The sequence below is a fragment of the Pseudoliparis swirei genome, chromosome 8, assembly GCF_029220125.1.
Source record: "Pseudoliparis swirei isolate HS2019 ecotype Mariana Trench chromosome 8, NWPU_hadal_v1, whole genome shotgun sequence".
NCBI lineage: Eukaryota > Metazoa > Chordata > Actinopteri > Perciformes > Liparidae > Pseudoliparis > Pseudoliparis swirei.
In genome coordinates, this window is record NC_079395.1 from 4007037 (window position 1) to 4027119 (window position 20083).

At 40.3% G+C, this 20083-nt stretch overlaps 1 protein-coding gene across 2 annotated transcripts in view; it reads right to left on the reverse strand.

Annotated features, from left to right (window-relative positions):
• The window catches only part of esyt2a (extended synaptotagmin-like protein 2a), a 36907-nt gene extending 20351 nt beyond the window's left edge, over positions 1-16556 (reverse strand). The window contains exons 1-7 of one of the 2 annotated variants that reach the window (XM_056420282.1): positions 16378-16556; positions 14588-14966; positions 7753-7794; positions 5678-5812; positions 5183-5259; positions 4615-4687; positions 2228-2317 (exon numbers count right to left, since the gene is read on the reverse strand). In XM_056420282.1, coding sequence (XP_056276257.1) covers positions 2228-2317; positions 4615-4687; positions 5183-5259; positions 5678-5812; positions 7753-7794; positions 14588-14959 — 789 coding nt within the window. In that variant the 5' untranslated portion in view covers positions 14960-14966; positions 16378-16556. The remainder of the gene's footprint in view (positions 1-2227; positions 2318-4614; positions 4688-5182; positions 5260-5677; positions 5813-7752; positions 7795-14587; positions 14967-16377) is intronic. The other variant, XM_056420283.1, reaches the window with a different exon arrangement.
• Positions 16557-20083: the final 3527 nt, after the last annotated feature.

The window sequence follows — 20083 nt, forward strand, 5'->3', positions numbered from 1 at the left end:
ATGATGATGATGACACACCCTGACAGTCACCGAGTCGACTCTACAAGCCGACAGCAGCAACGATACCGGAAGCAACGGCTGTAGTTCAAGGAGAGGGAGTGGTAGAACTGGAATGTATCAATGAGGAGGGATGGAAGGATAAAAGGATAGATGGGAGGACAGATGGAAGGATAGAAAGGTGGATGGAAGGACAGATGGAAGGATGAAGGACAGATGGAAGTACAGATCGAAGGATGGATAAGATAGATGAAAGGATAGAAGGAAGGAAGGACAGAAAGACAGATGAAGGGATAGAAGGATGGATAAGATAGAAGGAAGGAAGGACAGATGGAAGGATAGAAAGACAGATGAAGGGATAGAAGGATGGATGGAAGGATAAAAAGGCGGATGGAAGGATAGAAAGGTGGATGGAAGGACAGATGGAAAAATAGAAGGATGGATGGAAAGACAGATGAGAGGATAGAAGGATGGATGGAAAGACAGATGGAAGGATAGAAAGGTGGATGGAAGGACAGATGGAAGGATGGACAGACGGCCGCGGGTCGTCGGGCATCAAACCAACGGTACGGCTCGAGCCGTTATTGTGAAGACAGCACGCTCTAAACACCGGCAGGTAGTTACCACGGTAACGTGAGCGTGGATTTAAGGTGGAATGAAGGGAACATGAACCATGAGTTTATAAGGAGGACATTTCTGTTTATGAATAAGCCAGAGACCGGGGTGTGTGTGTGTGTGTGTGTGTGTGTGTGTGTGTCAGTATGTTTAGGATTAGGAGTGACTGCAGACCGAAGATTATTAAAGAGGATTTAAATGTTAAGTGCTGGAAACCCCTTTACACAGCTGAAGATGAGGAGCACACACACACACACACTTTAATCTCGTGCTTTTGAAAGCAGAGTGGGTGCATGTCTTTCCGTGGCCTCTTTAGCGCTGGAGCCGCGGTGAAAGAAGAAGAAGAAGATTATCTAGAAGAAAAAGAAGATGATCAAGATGAAGATGAAGATGAATATTGATGACGATGTCAACTTTCCCAGGACAAATAAAACCGGTCTTAGTGGTTATTTAAAGGATCTGATGACATAACTGATGCTTTTTTTTAAATTATGGGCCAAACAATACAATTATGTATTAAACCCACTGCAAGAAAATCATCGTTTCGATAACAGAAAAGCCCAAAATCAATGAATCAAACGTGTCACATTGAACATTTCTTCAAAAAGGTTGTTTCTCTCTGGGCTCCAGTATCACAGCTGCATCTGGACGAGGCCGAAGGAAGGAAGGAGTCGGAGGAGGAATGTGCTGATAGAGGAGGACTGGGGCCCGGGAGCTGGTCTTTGGTAAGATAAAGATAAGTGTGATGATGTCACAAGCGACGGGCGGGGAAGTCACCGCCAGGCTTCATCAACAACATTATTACAACAAACTGAATATTTTGGGCCCCTGCAGAATTATTAAATCCTAATTTTTTTTTGTTTTCAATTTAAAATGTCAAACACGGTGCTGGATTATCAAAATAACATGTGCGATGACAATACTCTATTATTTAATACAATAAAAGAAATTTTAAACTAGAACGGGGACTCGGTAGAGCGCATACCTTCGCATGTCACAAGATTGGGCATTGAATTATGAACATGTTGGCATTAGTTGCATGCCAATTGGATAGAAATTGACCGTGCTATGGTAAAAAGAAGATGTTGACCTATCCATGACCTTGACCTTGACCTTTGACCCGATTGAGCCCAAAATCTAATCAAATGGTCCCCGGATAATAACCAAACATCCCACCAAATTTCATGCGATTCGGTTAAAAACTTTTTTTGTTATGCGAGTAACACGCATACAAATAAATAAATAAATAAATAAATACACGGCGATCAAAACATAACCTTCCGCATTTTCAATGCGAAGGTAAAAACAACTGACTGCTTATTTTTTGACGAAGAAAATCATTATTTTCGACATTAAATGTTTTCAAGTTGGAATATTTATTAAGAAACTGAAACAAACTGTCACAAAAAAAGAAGAAACGGGGGTCTGTACCTTTAAGAGGACGGACGGCTTTGGGAAGAAGCTGTGACTTTAATCATTTTCATAACCAGTGAATCTTTTTTCCCCGTTTGATTTTATGTAAATATTCGGGAGTTGTAAAACTGGAGATGTCAGTGCAGAGGAGAGGCGGGCGAGGAGGTCACGCTCAGAGGTCAAAGGTCACGCAGGTACTCACCGGTTTCTGGACGAAGAAGACGGACAGGGCTCCGATCAGAGGCATGTCCCCCAGCAGAGGCTCCATCACCACGCGCACCGTCCCCTGAAGCTGCACAGGGGGAACAAGTTACTAACCCTAACCCTTTTTCTTCTGTTGCCAAAATGCTGTTACACTTTTTGGGGACACACTGTAACAGTCAGGGGGGTTTATTGGCAGATATTGAATGAAATGTGCATAACTGAATATTAATCAGTGTATCTGAAACTAAACATGTTGCGTTTTCCTGAGCTTAGAAAAAGCCCAAAAACTTCTCGTTTTGTTTTGTAAACTTTTCTGACGGCTGAGTCGAAGCAGCCAGGAGGACGGAGGACAGAGGACATAGGAAAGAGGACAGAGGACAGGAATAGAGGATAGAGGACAGAGGACAGGAATAGAGGATAGGAGGACATGAGGATAGGAGGACACAAGATAGAGGACAGAGGATAGGAGGACATGAGGATAGAGGACAAGAGGATAGGAGGACAGAAGGATAGGTGGACAGAGGATAGAGGACACAGGATAGAGGACAGGAGGAAAAGAGGATAGAGGACAGGAGGAATCACTGAGACTGATGGACTTTGTAAAGTGTTGCAGCTCTAAAAACAATATGTAGCTGTATATTAACTATATATATATATAACTTCTCATTCTGTTGTAGAGGAGCAGAGCATCAATAAGAGACGCACACGGCTCCTTCCCGGCCTGCAGGCCACCGTAGTTCTCCAAAAGGGGAGGGGCCGAGCTGAAAGGGTATTTCATTGGTCGCAACCTGCCAAAAACCACTAGATGCCACGAAAAAGTACGTTAAAAAAAATAATAAATAGAGGACACTGCCCCTTTAAAATTAAAATTAAAATGGCTAAAACAAGGCTCAACAGTTCATTTGAGATTTGGTTTTATGCACCGATTACCGACTGAAGGGTCGGCGTGATGAAACCTCTGTGGCGCCCGAGAGTCACGAGGAGAGAAGAGCTCCAACCAACTGATGCAGAGATTTAAAAAATAACCCTTTCTTTTTGTGTTAAACAGTTGCAGACACGAGGGATCGCTCTCAGAAAAACGAGAGAATGTTTTCTCTTTTCTTTCTCAGCCGTGACTCAAAGCTCAGAAATGCAGCCGGCGCCTCCTGCAACGCCTCCATTTGAACCCGGCTCCCTCTGAGTAATCAAATACCAACATTTTAAATCATAGAGAAAAAAAGGGTGCAGTGGAAAGATTAAAAATAGATAGAGCATTTTGTTTATCCCCCCCGCCCTCTAGTCTGAGATAAGGATGTAAAAAAGGAGGATGCTTTTCTAGAACCGTGTGCAGAAGAAGAATCTCTCTCTCTCTGAAAAAGGGAGAGTTGGAAACTCATCACTCACAATAGGCTTGAGTCTGACTACTTCGGCAGCCAATGAGAAGCCGACACACGGGGAGGCAAATATTGACTCTGCCTCGAACACACAGACGTCTCCCTCCCCGCGACTCTTCCCCACTTTCTCTGAACCACCGATGCGGGCCGACAGACGGGTGGACCGCGTCTCTTTTATCAGTGCAGAGTCAACACGTTATGTAACGGCGGCGCGGCGGCGGTCGAAGGGTTAACGCGCCGGTCACGGTCGAAGCGACAATGACGTCGGTCTGAAAGCCCGTTCTGCATTTTATTCTCTACAGCCGCATTAAATACTTATTAATATGCTTGTTTAGGCTTAAACCGTTCGATCATTTTATTATTTCTTTTTTAAATTTGTATCACATTTTTGTATTTTTTGCTGTTTGAACACTTTCAGTCGATTTCCCCCCAAAGAATAAGTTGGATAATCGATTAACTTTCATGTAAAGTATTTTCTGCTCGTCTTTTGTATATATATTTATATTTATTTATATAATAACTGAGTTTTGGACTGTTGAATTTGTGAATTCTTTTTTTTAAACCTTAAAACTAACTATTTAATGAATGAATTATATAATATTTTACAGATTAGCGATAACGAACATAATCATTAGCTGCTACATGATAATATTGCATAATCTTTAGAGATACATTTTTATCTTTTTCAGTTATGTAAAAAAAAAAATAGAATAGAAAAATAGATGGGTTATGCACCTTTAAAAAGATGGATGGGTAGAGTTTGGGAAGAAATCAAACTACGGCTGCAACTATTTATTTTTTTCATTATCACTAATCGAATAATAATAGAAATAAAAATAGAATTTTCTCACCATTGAATGATTTATGTCTCTCAGAAATAATCACAATCTTTTGCCATAATCTAAAATACTGACTAATTAATGTTCTCACCGGTGGTGAGTCTGATGAGTGGACTCGTTAGTGGCTCTGACCATCATGACATCATCATGACATCATCATGACATCATCTCACCTGTATACTTTTGATTCCAGCTCTGCAGTAGAATTTCTTTATGTCCACGTCGATCTCGGTGTTCCCGACGAAACTGGAAAAGGGGAAGAGAAAAAAAATGCAATAAGATGACGAATGAAATTAAACTATATATATATACACAGAAATGTTTTTCCTTCATCCCAAGAGGACGCAAACGGATCGGATGAAGGTCACATGCAGAAACACGTACGAAGATTTCTATTTCCATGCAAGCCGAATGAGGGAAACGTTGTTGGTGTTTTTTTCCTTTGACATTAAAATCTTTCTGAAAATTATTCTGAAATCCTGCACAAAGACCAAAACCAAGCTCACAGATATAACGTTTCTTCTTCTTTCTTTTTTTTTAACGGGTTCATAAAAGTCCTAAAACATGAGGGTTTTAAAAGTTTATTTTCCTCAAATGGGAGGAAAAAGTGCATTTGAAACCCTCGCACTACTTTTTCCTGCTCTTCCGTGTCGGCTTTGGTCTTTTTTTGGGGAGATCGTTGACAAAGAGACAAATAAAATGTTTTCCTTCAGGAGCTGCGAGCTCTCGGCCGACCCGTACCTGATCTGCAGGTCCATGATGATCTGCCTCTTGTCCACGTTCTCCGTGTACACCTTCACCCCGTTTATTCTCAGCGGCTGAGGAAACACGAGAGGGGAAATCGAGAGTAAATATCATATCATCAATTTTTCCAAACCCTACGATACAGTATTTTTATATATTCCTTTATTTGCTTTTATCAGCATGTAATAGCACAAGTACAAATCTCTTGGTTTCTCACTGTCTTCTTTTCTTTCAGTTAAAGCTACTTTAAAAGTACATTATATATATGTTATGCACTACCTCTCAACAGAAAGGTACATTGATATTAAGATTCGCGTTTATATGTGAGACGGAGTACACAGAAAACACACTCAAGATCAATAATGATACTGGGAGTAAATAAATAATAATCAATGTAATAGATTTTTTTTAAAGAACAAGATATACAAGCTAAATGCACTTAAAAAGTGATTTTAAACGCTCCGTCTCGACTGGCTCGGTGCACCTCGTCACCTTGTCGCCCATGTCGATCTTGGAGAAGCAGAAGGAGCTGAGATACGGGTTGGCGGTCTGCACCGCCGGCTCGATGGTCTCTCTGAACAGCTTGTCCACAAACTGACAGATGAACGGCCACATCTGCTTCACCGTCTGACGGAGAGAGAGATGGAGAGAGGGAGAGAGGTAATCAGACAAAACAGATCAGGTGTCCACATCCCGCATGACCGATGCCGAGACCTGTCGAGGTAACATTGGGCCTCGGTCGTGTAGAATTTGTGTTTTCTGGCCACCAGTTAGCGAATCAGAGTTTATGCCACGCCCCCTTTTCTCTATATAAGCGAAATAATTGCACACCGACACATAAGAAGAAAACTACAATAACCTCTTGAATATTGAGTTATTACTACACCTCAATTATGACTTTAATTCATGAGGATGAAACAACGTGAGTTTTATAGTTATGTGATACATTTGACCAAAGCATCAGTAAATTAACTATTGGAAATATTGTTGTCTATTCAAGCCTTTTTTAAACACACACATATATATATATGTATATTATTTTATTTTTGTATATCTTTTTTTTAATTATTTGTAATTTGTTTTTATTTACTTAGCACAATTCAAACCATAAAACTAAATAAAAATCACAACAGAGATAAATGAATATCACAGTGCAGGAAGAGTCGAAAAGCCAACTAGGCTTATTTGAAGCCTCCACCTATATAATATTTAATATTCAACATAAAATGAAAACAAATGACGACAAAAGAAAAAAGAAAAAAAAATGAAAATTTAGTTTACAAGTAATGTGTTTACATTGATTTGATTTGTTCTGGGACAGTTCCTTAATTTAATATACAAAACAAATTCAGGTAAGGAATATATTGAAGAATCTCAGATTTGTGCGTAAAAACGTTGGTTCACCACAGATTATTGCGCAATAACCGTTTGTTAAATGAGTGGTTGATACGGCTTGGTGGACTTTTAATAAACTTCATTTGTGGGAAGAGACAGACGATAATCTGGTTTATTTTTTTCATATTTCTACAATGTAAAAACATTGTATGAATAAAAACACTCCAGACTGCAGCCACATCTCTGTCTCGTGGAGCATGTGAAGAGACGAGAGACACCGGCATGCCGTCGACGAGCCGGCAGGAATGTTGCCGGAGCTGGTCGCCTGACATTTTTTGGGGGGGGCGTGGTCTCTCAGCTGTTTGGGAGAAGAAGAACTGAATGGAAAGTGATGGACTCATTGACACGAGCAAAGTTGAGCATTGTTGTGGTTCTGTGGAGATTTTAGGAAAACTATTGGCCCATCTACTGTTAATATTGTTATTTCATGTTGGTAATGATCGTTTGTGTCGATATGTGCTCCAACTATCATACCACGATTCATCCGTCACAATATTACTTTCATTCATGATGTCCAATTAATTCTTGATTACGTCACCTTTTTTCCTTTCTTTAATATTAAATCTGTACTTTACACATGTACCGGCAGTCTTTTGGTTAAAGAAACACTTTTAACTCAATATTATAAGCATGAAAAATTGTAAAAACAGGTTCAAATCTTCTTATTAAAGGTCTTACTGACAGTTTATTGTAATTTGCATTTGTTTGAAGTCTGTTTCTCTTTTTTATCATTTATTTTCCTCTTTTTTGTCTGTTTTTTTGTCCCTTTATGTGAATTTATTCTGCCTTCGTGGCCGGGACATCCTCGAAAAAGAGAGATTTAAAATCAGAACTACATCTGATAAACTAACAATGAGTCGACCACAAGCTCAACAAGTAAACACCCTGGTTCGTGTTTGGATATCCTTTTTCTGTCCATCGATATCCGTTCAGTGCTTCCTGGAAGACCGCCTGAGCATGAGTGATGCTCCTCCACACCTCCTTCCTCTCCATCGGTCTCTCCAGGGAGGAGGTGTGTGGAGCAGCACTGGGTCGAGAGCTCCAGATTCAGATGCTATTTATGTACCCGAGTGCTTCCGGTAGGTAACGGGCTAACGGCATCTGATGTAGAGCAAACCAGTGGGCGAGAGGAGAGAGTGCAAATGAGTGTGTGTGTGTGTGTGTGTGTGTACCTTGTTCAGCCACTCCACTCTTTCCACATCTGGATAATTGACCTGTAGTAAGAGATAGAAAGACAGAAGTTAGATTCATGGTATAACAATATTCCGCAGTATGGGGGTGGAGGGTGGGAATAATCACTAATCGAGCCATTACAAATTATATTCATATTAAAAATATTATGAATTAATTTAAATATTAAAAATGATACATATATATATATATTATTTGTTTTAATTTAATATTTGTTTTATAATATTTTATATATATATAATATTATGAAATAAATATAAAATTATATATATAAATAGATATTATTATAAAATATATAAGATTATATATATATATTATTATGAAATAAATATAATATCATGAAATAAATATAAAATTATATATATATATCCCAAGGAAGTCTCTGTAATCCTAAATAAGTGAATATGTAAATAAATAGTTTGTGTACGAGGGTTTTCTTCCTTTCACAAGATTCATGACGTGTTATTAGAAAATATTATTACAAATAAATAACGAGACGTTCCTTCTTATCTTATGAAGCCAACACGACCGGGATGAGAGACAACACTGGAGATCAAATGCAAAACATACGGGCCCAGGAGACAAAATATACTGAGAATGAGGGAAATAATAATAATAATTTATGTTCTCCCATATCTTATTCCACGAGGCCCAACGCTGCATCGCCTTTATGACAACGCAAGGACACGGATTCATTTCCGTCAAAATAAAATGGGAGAATATCTTTCTTTTCAGGACAATGGTTCAGCAAACAAAGGTTTTTAAAGGTCAGTCCTTCCTTCCATTCTTTCCAAATGTGTGAAAACGTGGCTTTAAAGGTCACATTCGACACCCGTTATCTTAATGGACCGTCCGCTAAGCCCCTCCCCTCGATCGTCGGCTGTCCAATCGCGAGGCACGACGTTGTCACCGTTACCTAGCTTAACACGTATAGCAAACAAAGACTGTTGAACATGAATTAGCATTAATTTATGATATATAGTATGTGTTCAAGAGAGCCACGAGGTGTGAGCAACATCCTGGTGGCGTTAAAAATCTGAATATTGTTTGGTTTTAAATGAGATAATTAGGGCTGGGCACGTTAATCTTGCGTTAACCCATCAATTAATTAACGCCGACAATTATTTTATCGCGCGTTAACGCAGGTTTTATTATTTATTTTATTATTGTAAAAGTTTGTTGCTCGCAGGCTTTTATTTTGTAAAAGTCTGCTACTGATTGCTGCAGAACCGGAATAGAAAGTCATCTCAACAAATGACGGCAGGTTTGAGACGCCCTCAAGACACACATCACACGGAGAATACACCAGTTGTATGAAAAGGAGAGGACTGCAAAGCGACAGCTTCACAACGTGCTGTTGCTCTCACTGGGGACGACTGGACATCGGGTGACCAGACGTCCTCTTTTACCCGGACATGTCCTGCTTTTGAGACCTAAAAAATGCGTCCGGCAGGGATTCCAAAAACGTCGGGATTTTGCTTCGTCGGATATTTGTGTTTCTCTGGGTTTTCATAAACTAGTATTTACCCCTTACAAGTTTTGGAAATGGTATCTCCCTTACGGTCCGCCTTCTTGCGCGAGCTCTGACAGAATAGAGAACAGTCATTGGTCGACAGATCTCAGGGTTGCCAGAGACACGATAATTATCCTCCAAATACAACCATTTTGAGCCTTTGGTACGATACTTCACCGTTTCCAATCTGGCAACACGGAGCACCTTGCCGCCTCCACTAGTTCATTGTTGTTTGTGCTATACACTACAACCAGCGCCGCCGCTCCCATAGCGCACTACGCGCTGTGCGTAGGGCACCACGTCCTGAGGGGGCACACAAAATAGGCAACGAAAAAATCCTCATAGTTATAATAATTATAATGCCGATATTATTTCAGTCTAGAAATATTAGGCACCTTTTAGGCATGTTTTTCACAAAACAGGCAGAACAAGAGAGATGTTTAATCTCAGCACCCCCCCCCCCCCCCGCCGCACCCCCATTCACATGCCCTGACTGTGATGACAACAGAGGAGAGACATTCTGCTGAAACGTGCGCGGGACACTTTACTGGAGTTGCACAGCAGTGGAATGTGTCAATTAAAGTCACCACACTGAGCACAGATATGATCCCTACTGCGAGACAACTGCCTTTGATCATGTCCCTGCTTTGCGCTCAGCCTCCAGCGTTCTGTCAGTGTCTCTGCATAACAGGCGTTTGACAATGTCCTGACAGATTTTATGGCACTTTAGTTCATATGGCAGAACATTTAAAATAAGTGTCACGTTCTAGGAATTGACAAACGGCACTGAAAGTGTTTTCTGGTGTCTCACTCTAACAGGGACAACACATGTTATGGCACTTTCATTCATATGGCAGAACATTTCAAATAGAAGTGCGCTATACACTACTTTTGAATTCATTATTGGATTTTGCATATACAAATGCGATTAATCGTGATTAATCAGGGAAATCATGCAATTAATCGCGATTAAAAATTGTAATCGTTGCCCAGCCCTAGAGATAATACAACTTTAACGGTAGCTTATAAAAAACAACATATTGACTTAGGACTCGATCACATTGAGATGTGTCGGTACAAACCACTCACAATCTTTTTTATCCTTTTTGACAAAATACTGTAATGTTTTTTTTAAATAATTAGCATTAATGTATGGTATCCAGTGTATCAAGCACACGATATAAAAGCAATATCCTGGCCCCCGAAAGAAAAGAAAAAAAGGAACAAAAATCTTGATCATTTTGTTTTAAATTGAATAATGAAAGCTATAACTAACGTTAACTTAGCTTAAAAAAACAACTATATTGAGATTTTAATAACCTTATTGATACTCGAGCTGTAAAACATATCGTCAATGTAACATTGGCTCTAAAATGCATCTTGTAGTCTTTTCTTCTCTCGCTAATATTCCAGAAATCTCCGTTGGCGTACCTTTCACTGATATTGTTGAAGACCCCATAGAGACAGTAACCAAGGAGGGGGCGGGGCTTAAGGGCCAACTGTATTCTATGGCAGAAAACCGACACCCCGTGAGGGAAAACCCTCCCCGCAGTTGAGAATCGGCGTTTCCCTTTTGGTCGTGTGTGTGTGCGCGTGCGTGTGTGTAGGTGTGTGTGTAGTTGTGTGTGTGTGTGTGTTTCTCTGAGTCAAAGCCGGTCTAGTGGGTGGGACAAACAGTCCAACTATGTCACACAGCTGTTTGTAAACCAGCCTTTCTACTCCACCCCCCTCACTACAATGTGTGTGTGTGTGTGTGTGTGTGTGTGTATATATATGTGTGTGTGTGTGTGGGGAGAGGCTGCACGTCTCCGTCGAGTACAGCTGGAGTTTTACTTCTGTGAGGCGACGGTTGCTCCACGTTGACGTCTACATTTAGGAATGCCGTGGCATGTCTCATTTGACTGTTTGTTTTTGTGGTTTTCCGACGAAGATTCTTTCCAAGAAGCTGCGTTTCCTCTCGGGCGCTCGGCTCTCGTACGTTTCCGTCGTCGTGTTGTTGTCGTGACATTTCACCGCGAGCCCCGTCTCAAAGATGCATTTCCCTTTCACGCGTCAACGTGGTTTGAATACATTTGAATGGAGACTGGACATTTAGGAGCATCGGTGACCCGAGAGTCGACCTCACCGTCTCCACGAGATCCTTTTAGCAATTATTTACTACCAGAAATGCAGAATATAAAAAATAGCTTTTTATTCATTTACCAGCTCGATCTCTTAAAGTGAGAGATCTTCTCGCACTGAAAGAAAGATTTTCCTGACTCATCGACAAGTTGCTGTCTCCACCGCTGTCTGATAGAAAGGTGTGGAGAGACGGGTGGAGATGAGCAATGCTTGGAGGGCGTTTACATCCACATTAAATACATAACTGTAGGAGCGGTACATGAGGAGAATTTTAAAACACATATTTTAACTAAATGTGGGTTTAAACATCCCTTGCATCATTTTTTTTTCTTCTTCTCAAATGCAAAGTTCCAAAGCAAAAGAAACGGGGATGGACCGTGGAGGTGGAGGCAGAAAACATCCAGGTAGACTCTATATATCCCTCCTCCTCCTCATCCTCAGGCCTTCTCACTACGAGCCGCCCACGCTGCTGACCGAGCCTCATTCTCGGGATATTTGTTCCGGGGGCGAGCGGCTCCCCAACAAAATCCATATTTCACTGACGATGGCAGTTATTTGTGTTGACTGTAAACACACAACGAGCGCGCGTTGGCTCTATACGGCTCTCTGAAGAGAAAAATACATCAAGACGTGTTTGTCCGGAGAATAAAAACTCACTGAAACCAACCGATAGTTACTTCTGTAAAGTATTTATGTATTTTATTGTATTGATATTTAATAAGGCCACTATATTGTAATAACCAGTCAGTACAGATAACAATTCACTTTCTAGAGGTGGAAAAGGAAAATGTTGATTCATGTGCACTAATTACATTAAAAGAAATACATAAATTACTTTCGGATTTAGCAAAAGTACAAACTTTTCACCAATGGCTCAAATTTCATGCTAGGAAAAAAATACATATATAGGAATGATGCATTCTTGAGAAAAACTAATTAACTTTTGTGATGACACAATTAAAAGTAAAATAACTGGTTTGTCAACTGACAGACAAGTGACAAATCCATCAGGCAAAGCACACACGTACCTGACATCAGGTGCATTTTCTTTGGTTTATTTTATCTACATACATTGGATATCTTTGGGGTTTAAAGTAGTTAAATTGATTGTACATCGATTGCTTTTGTAAAGATTGCGATTTCCTAAACTAAACTTGACGTAGAAAAAGCAAAAAGTAAACTATCAGCGTTTAAATGAACTCTGAACGTGACAGTTCACGGCTCTTTGGTTTGGGCAGATTGCCAAAAGGATTAACCACGTCGTTAACGGTGGATATGGAGATTTTTATTGATTTAATTCTAAATTTAAGTGAATTTCTTTCACTATTTCACTGACGCCTTCGGAGGGAATTACTCCGGCTCGTCAAACTCGAAGGCGGAGACGTGAGCGGAAGTTGAGGCGTCAAAACACTGGTCAACGGCGGTGATTAGGACCTGAAACAATAACTTGTTTATTGATTAATCAATTAAGTGAAAAGTTTAATAAGTGATACGCTTTTTGAACGGGAGCATTGGACAAAACAAGTCCTTTTTACGCTTTTTAAGGCATTTAAATGTATTTATTTTTGGTAATTTGACATACTAAACCATTAATTTCCCGACTGTACCAACTAGTCTTCCTTTCAACACGACTCGGGGACTTCCTTTGAGCTCCTAATCACCAGGTTTTGAGCTTTGTGTGACGAGAGGTGAAACCAGATAAAAGTCTTTTCTCTCTGAAGGACAGACTGACGGCGTCTCCTACCGAGGGGGAGACGGGGGGTCAAAGTTCACCGCTGATTGTTTATCAGAAGAACACGTTGACCCTTTGACAAACTTTCACTTGTTCTCTCCGTTTCTCTTTCATAAAAAATAAAAAAACAATCAGGCAAACACATTTTGGTTTGACATCCCAAACGCCATCATCGGTCACGGGCGATACCGACCGGCACGCGGCGTAAAAGACGCAAAACGAGGAGATTGCTGACTCACGGCATGAGTCCCCCCCCCCCCCCGCCTGCTGCGATCTCAAGGTCTGTGATAATGGCCGTGCTGTTTGAGCCCGGCTGGCATCGTGCCATCTGCTCAGCTTCTCACAGATTTCTGGCAATATCAGCAAAGAAAAAAGAAAGAAAAAATAATATGGGAACCTCTTTATTCCCGACTGTCTCCGGGTAGATCTGGGACAAGAGTGTGGAAGAGCTTCATCATAAAAGATCAGTGAAAATATTATTTTTTTCCCAGGATTAATATGCAGATGTTTGCAGCGAGGCGCTGATATCCAATCAGAACCGTCATCTGGCATCTTGAGATATATTTATTTCTCTCGCACGCGTCCGCCCTGTGAGTAATCCCCCCCCCCGCTCCTCGCACATGATGGGAACGAGTCATCGTTGGCAGGTACGAGCTCGCCACCGGAGAGAGAGAGAGAGAGAGAGAGAGAGTCTCTGCTGGATCTGGGTCTGTCTCAGGGGGACTGGTCTCTGCTGGATCTGGGTCTGTCTAATGGGGACTGGTCTCTGCTGGATCTGGGTCTGTCTGAGGGGGACTGGTCTCTGCTGGATCTGGGTCTGTCTGAGGGGGACTGGTCTCTGCTGGATCTGGGTCTGTCTCAGGGGGACTGGTCTCTGCTCGAGGCCCCGCTGGAGTCCGAGTTGAAGGAGTTTTTGGCGAAAGTCGTTTTGTTATATTTATTCATAGATTTTTTTTTTATCGTGAAGATTTTAAACTGGCAAATATATCTTGTTTGCTTAAATAAGTCTGATAGAGGCATCAGCATTTTTTTAAAAGTTCTTTTAACCAATCAAAAGTTCCTTGTTGTTTAAGAAGTGAATTTAAATCGTTTTATGCTTTATTGATGTCATATTGATCCATCTTGGAGAATATACCTGCCAATTGTATTCCATTTGCTGTCAACTGCCCTGCCCCATAAAATAAACCATCCTATCTTATGAGAAGTTGAGTGTTATGTCATAGTTTTCAAAACGTCAGACACGTCACCAAACATGGCAAACTACCGGGTCTTGGGTCGGATCCTGTGGTTTGATTGACTCAACAAGGGGTCAATGATTGACAGCCCGTACTCGCTGCTGGTTGGACGAACAGGCAAAAGGGGGAGGGATTGAAGCTCGAGGCACGAGTTCAAACACACAAACCAACAGCGACAAGACGGCGACAACACCGACAGCGCCGGGAGGACTCACCCACGGCGGCAGCTCGGACATGGGCACGCTGTGCTTCGTCACTTTCTCCTCGTGCTCCAGGAACGCCATGGCGCGGTTTATCCTGTTGTCCGTGCCGCCGTGGTTCTTCCTCCAGTAGAACAACGCGGCGAGTCCGATCAGGACCCAGCTGAAGCTGAACTCAAAGTATCCCAAGATGTAGATGGGGAGGATGACGGCGAAGGTTTTGCCGAACTTCATCCACATTTGGGTGATGTCCGTCAGAGGCGACTGCGGCACTCCCTCCGGGAACGGAGGCGGGCCTATGCCGGAGCTCACGGGGCTGTCGGGCGCCGAGATGGGCCCGTTGGCCTTGACAACGGGTCCCACCGAACCCTCCATCCTGCTAGTCATTTCCCACCTGGAGAGACATTTCACAGCAAAGTTAGAGCAGTTTATCTCCACAGGTCAAGGGTCAAACACAATTGTGGCACAGGCATGCTGTAGTTTTTACTGTGGGGAGGTATGACAACATGAAGCGTGACGAATAATCAACAAGCCAACTATTGAGCCTCACAAATGTAACATAGATACCGTCTTCCTAGTTTATTGGATTAGTTCTCTAAGGCTAGCAACTACACACTGGTTGGAACACTTAAAATAAATAAATATATATATATTTTCTTTTTTATAGATATATATATATATATTTAATATATATATAGTTCCCTTCATGTGAACCAAATAACTTCAAGGCTGAATGTATATATATATATATATATAGTTCCCTTCATGTGAACAACATATCTTTCAGGCTCTTTATGTCAAGATAAAATACATTTCAAGTTTATTATTATTATATATTGTCAAACATAGTGACTGTAAATCTTTAATTTTATTGGTTTTAAATGGTTCCCTTAATGTCAAGATTAAATACTTTGAAAATGTCTAATAATTATTATTATTATATTATTAATAATAATAAACATTCCAGCCAAGTCATCACTGTCAATCTTTGAATACATATAAATAATATTGCCACAGATTTATGAATTTTTTTAAGTCTTAAAAGGCCTTCCTGGAGGCTCCAGGTTACAGTAATTCCTCTCCAACAAGTAGGCAGTCAAAAAGTTGGTCACATGTGAATAACTACTCCACCCACACGGATCCACATTGGACCAACGATTACATTACATCATTTTCTAAAATGGGTTTACTACATAAAAATACATTTGTTTATCCTCAAAATGCTATCGCTGCACTGTTATTTTGGCATCTGCCCTCTTTTCGTCAAACGAAACTCCTTCGCCAAAATGTAAATTTCCTTGCTACTTGTAAACATGGCAACTATACGAACGCCACCGATTTGAAGGGACCGTATGCTACGAAGCGTTTAGAGGTATTCTTCAATTCGGCATACGTCCTAAACACCTACGCACTATATTCTCCGTAGAATTCCAACTTTCTTTTAGCAGTGCTTCACCCGCCTTCGTCCTCGCAAGCTTCCGCCAGCGCAAGCTTCCGCCACCGTAACCAGAACAGTCCAAGTGTGAGGCGGTTCTGAAAAGTAGAGCTTCTCCTAAAATAAGAGCGGTTTTGGTTCGTTTCTACGTATGCCGAATAAAAGACCACCTGCTACTTAATCCAAAACATACTTTAAAATTTCGCATTTGTGCGTATATTGTGTCAGTTTGACACGTCGAAGCGTAATTGCCCTATTTTCTGGAACGTAATCCGTCGTGACGTCCTCTCCACTAAAGTGACACGTATCGCCAGCACTGCGTAAAAATAAACACCAACAACTACTTCACCCCGACACCGGACACACTCACCTGGCATTCGCTTCTTCCCCGGAAGAAAACAATTAAACTTCGTGAAAAAGAAAACAAATCACTCCACCATCGCCGTCCGCGGCATGCCGAGCAGCCTAAAGTCAGATATCCCCCCGCCCCGCGTCTTCCAGTCAGTGCATCTCGCGGTGCGCGTGCGGCCGAGTGGCTTTCGCGACCAGCAGCAGCCTGCAGGAAACTGTCATCGCCGGGGAAAGAGAGGTCAGCCTCCGACGGGGGAGGGAGCTTCACGAGGCAGATAAATAAACCTGCAGGCGGTGGACCTGGGCGCCCCCGTGTGGCGGGGGAGAGTATTACATAAATAAACGCTACATCACGTTATATTATATAGCGAATTGTTCCATTAGTCTGCAGGTCTGCCACGTAGTCCAATGTGATGTAGATGGAAGGGAAACGCCCCCTTTATTATTTAAAAACAGCATTGAGGGTTTTACTATGATATCCACTTCTTTTATTTTTTTATTTAGAATTTATACATTATGTTAGTTTACTGGCTGGTAAAAGTGGTCTTCACACATGACATTGTGGTAATCTTTATATGCTGAATCATTGTATTTTTAAGTGTGTTGTCTTAAAGTAGCCAGATTTAAATATATATGAATATAAATGTATATATTTAAAGTCAAATGGTAGACTAAGCATCTACATTTATTTAAAATATATTTAGAATTCAGAATCAGCTTTATTTGCCATGTATGTGTACACAGTACGCTCTCGTCATACATACGTGTAATTTACAAATAACAGGATAAATATAAAAAAGAGGACAGAATAGCAACATGTATGTAGAATATAAAAAACAACAACAGTGACAATGACCTGGGGATGTGGAGAGAGGAAGTGGTGATAGTGCAAGTAGTGCAGATGGATGTGTCTGATTAAGTGTTCATATATATAGGCTACATTTCTTTAGCCTATATATTTGTTAATTATTTTCCGAAAGCACAACTTTAATGAGATTTAATAAAAGGCCATAAAGGCCTTATGCTGACTCCAATCATCTACATATTGACCAATTCCCCACAAGCGCCATTATGGATACACTTTAAAAATACTTTCATTTTTTTAAAGTGTTTTTTCGTTCACCTTTGACCTTTGATCTTTTCATCCTATTTCTTGCCTCGTTATGTCGGAGTCTAAATCTCCCGTTGACCTCGTTGTAATCTCAAAAGTAAACCAGCCAGGTTTTTAAAGGAAGATAATTTAGTGTTTAAAATCCCCCCCAAAAAACATCATGAAGAGGAATAAAATTATTTGAGAGCAGAGTTTGCACACGGGACGCTTCCCCACTAGATGTCATGGTCGTGTTGGTAAAGTGAGTTTGAATCCATATCACTCTGAAGGTATTTGAAATATGGAATATGCACAAGAAAATCTAAATAAGTCAATCTATTCAACACACATGTCATTATGTGCACACATTAAAAAAAGCATATCAACTATGACTTTTTTTCAAACAAAATGATAATACTCATGACAAAATAAAAATATATACTTTAAAATATGCTTATACATGAGGCTGTTTGTGTGTCCATGTGGAAAGAGGAACTAAACAGAAGTCTCTTAAAACAACATTCAATATAATGCTTTAAAATCTAAATTTATTTAGTATATATTTTATATTATTTTTAATTCAAAATCACAATCACAATCAGCTTTATTGGCCATGTATGTGTGCACAGATGTAGAACAAATATTGAGAGGAAGGAAGGAAGGAAAAGTTTTTGCCAATCCTTTTTCTACATCTATTTCAAGATTATTATATTATATATATTATATATATATAATATATATATATATAATATATATATATATTTATAAATATATATATGTATAATATATATATATATATAATAATATATATTATATTTATATATATATATATATATATTTATATATATATTATAATAATCTTGAAATAGATGTAGAAAAAGGATTGGCAGATACTTTCCTTCCCTCCTCTGGATCTTGACGGCTGCGCTAAGTATTTTATTTTGTTAACACCCGCCACATTGTTTAAATTGGGGTTGGTACACAAGCCATAAAGCTGTTGAGGTGGTCGGACGCAGAGCAGCTGCTTCACGTTTTAATGCGGTGTTGATGCTTCGGCCCGCGGGCCGCCGCCCGGCTCCGGCTCTATGTAAATATGTGCCACTTCACACTCGGCTCTCACGAGGTTACTGTCTCCAAGACAGAAACCATGTCCACATCCGAGAGTGTGTGTGTGTGTGTGTGTGCATTCAGACGGGTGCACGAGTTTTCCTTCCTCACCGAGTTAAGAAGTTTCCACTCGCCATTTGAAGTGTCATTTTTCTTGATGATAATCCGTTGCATAAATTTCATCCGACGGTTCATTGACCTCGACCTCGACCTTCGACCTCGCCGTCACTTCTGAAAGTGGAATCCAGCTCAGTTCTGCTTGTTTATCTCTCTTCTATCCACACACTTATTAACTTTTCCACCTCGTGTGAAGTGTTTTTCCTTTCACTTTTTTTTATTTTTAATCCATGCAAATTAAAGAGCGGTGGATGGAAACACGGGGAAACCCGCCAGAAACCAGGCGATAGCCTCGTTATCATTGGAAGAGGCCGAGTTCGCCTTCAACAAGTCAACAGTGGGATGCTCACGGTGGTTACTTCTAAATTTGGGTGATTATTGGAACAGTTGAAAGAGTAAGATTTATTTATTTTTCTTTCTGTCAATATGAATTAAGTAAAATGACTGTTTCTGTTTCTGTATACAATTTCAATAATTTCAATGTTGAGTTTATTTATTATTTATTTACGTAGTATCGCGCCGGAAAAAAAGTTGGTGAAAATGAGCTCGTCCACCCAGGAATGAATACCGAAGGTAACATTTCCCGCTGAAAAACAAAAGCCAGGTGTGAGTGGGTTGTGCGCTGAGAAATATGTCCGCAATGTACCTTCTTTTGAAAAATGGACGGAGGTCTACAGTATATGTCCCTCCCAAAATGTTGAAGCAGCCATGTTTTTTGATAAGAAAAATGTCCATGGAATAAGGAAGGTTATAGAGCTGCTCTGCATTGTAATTCAGTTCAATTACATTTATATGTATACAGCCCGAAATAAACACAAACATGACTTATATTGTGACACTTCAACATGTGTGGGTGTTTCTATACATCTACATGTGTGTGTATTTTTTTATATATTTATTAGTAATTTATATTCATTCATATACTGTTCCTGTATTTTTTGAAATATATATCTATTTCCAAATATTTGTGTACATTTTAAACAAATATATATGTATATGTATAAATATATTATTGCAGATTGGGAACCTCTCTGGGCAGGTCTGGGACTAGAGTGTGGAAATGCTTCATTTAAAAAATCTGATTACATATAACGCCGAAGATCAATCCATCCATCCATCTATCTATCTATCATCTATGTATCTTTCTTTTGTTTTATAAATAAAGGGTTTTGTTTTGAAATCTCATACCGGAAGTGCCGCTGCGGCGCATTGCTGCCAGCCGCATGCAGCTGCGGGTCACTGATCTCTCGGCTCACTCGGCTCGGTGCAGGTGACCAGTGCGCATTCTCCTCCTCTTTTATATGTTCATGAACTCTTTTTTTGTGTTTTTTCTTCTTCTTCCATCCAGATTAATGGAATTAAAACAACATTCAGATCCTTTTACCGCGATGAAACTCGTCTAAAGTGGAGT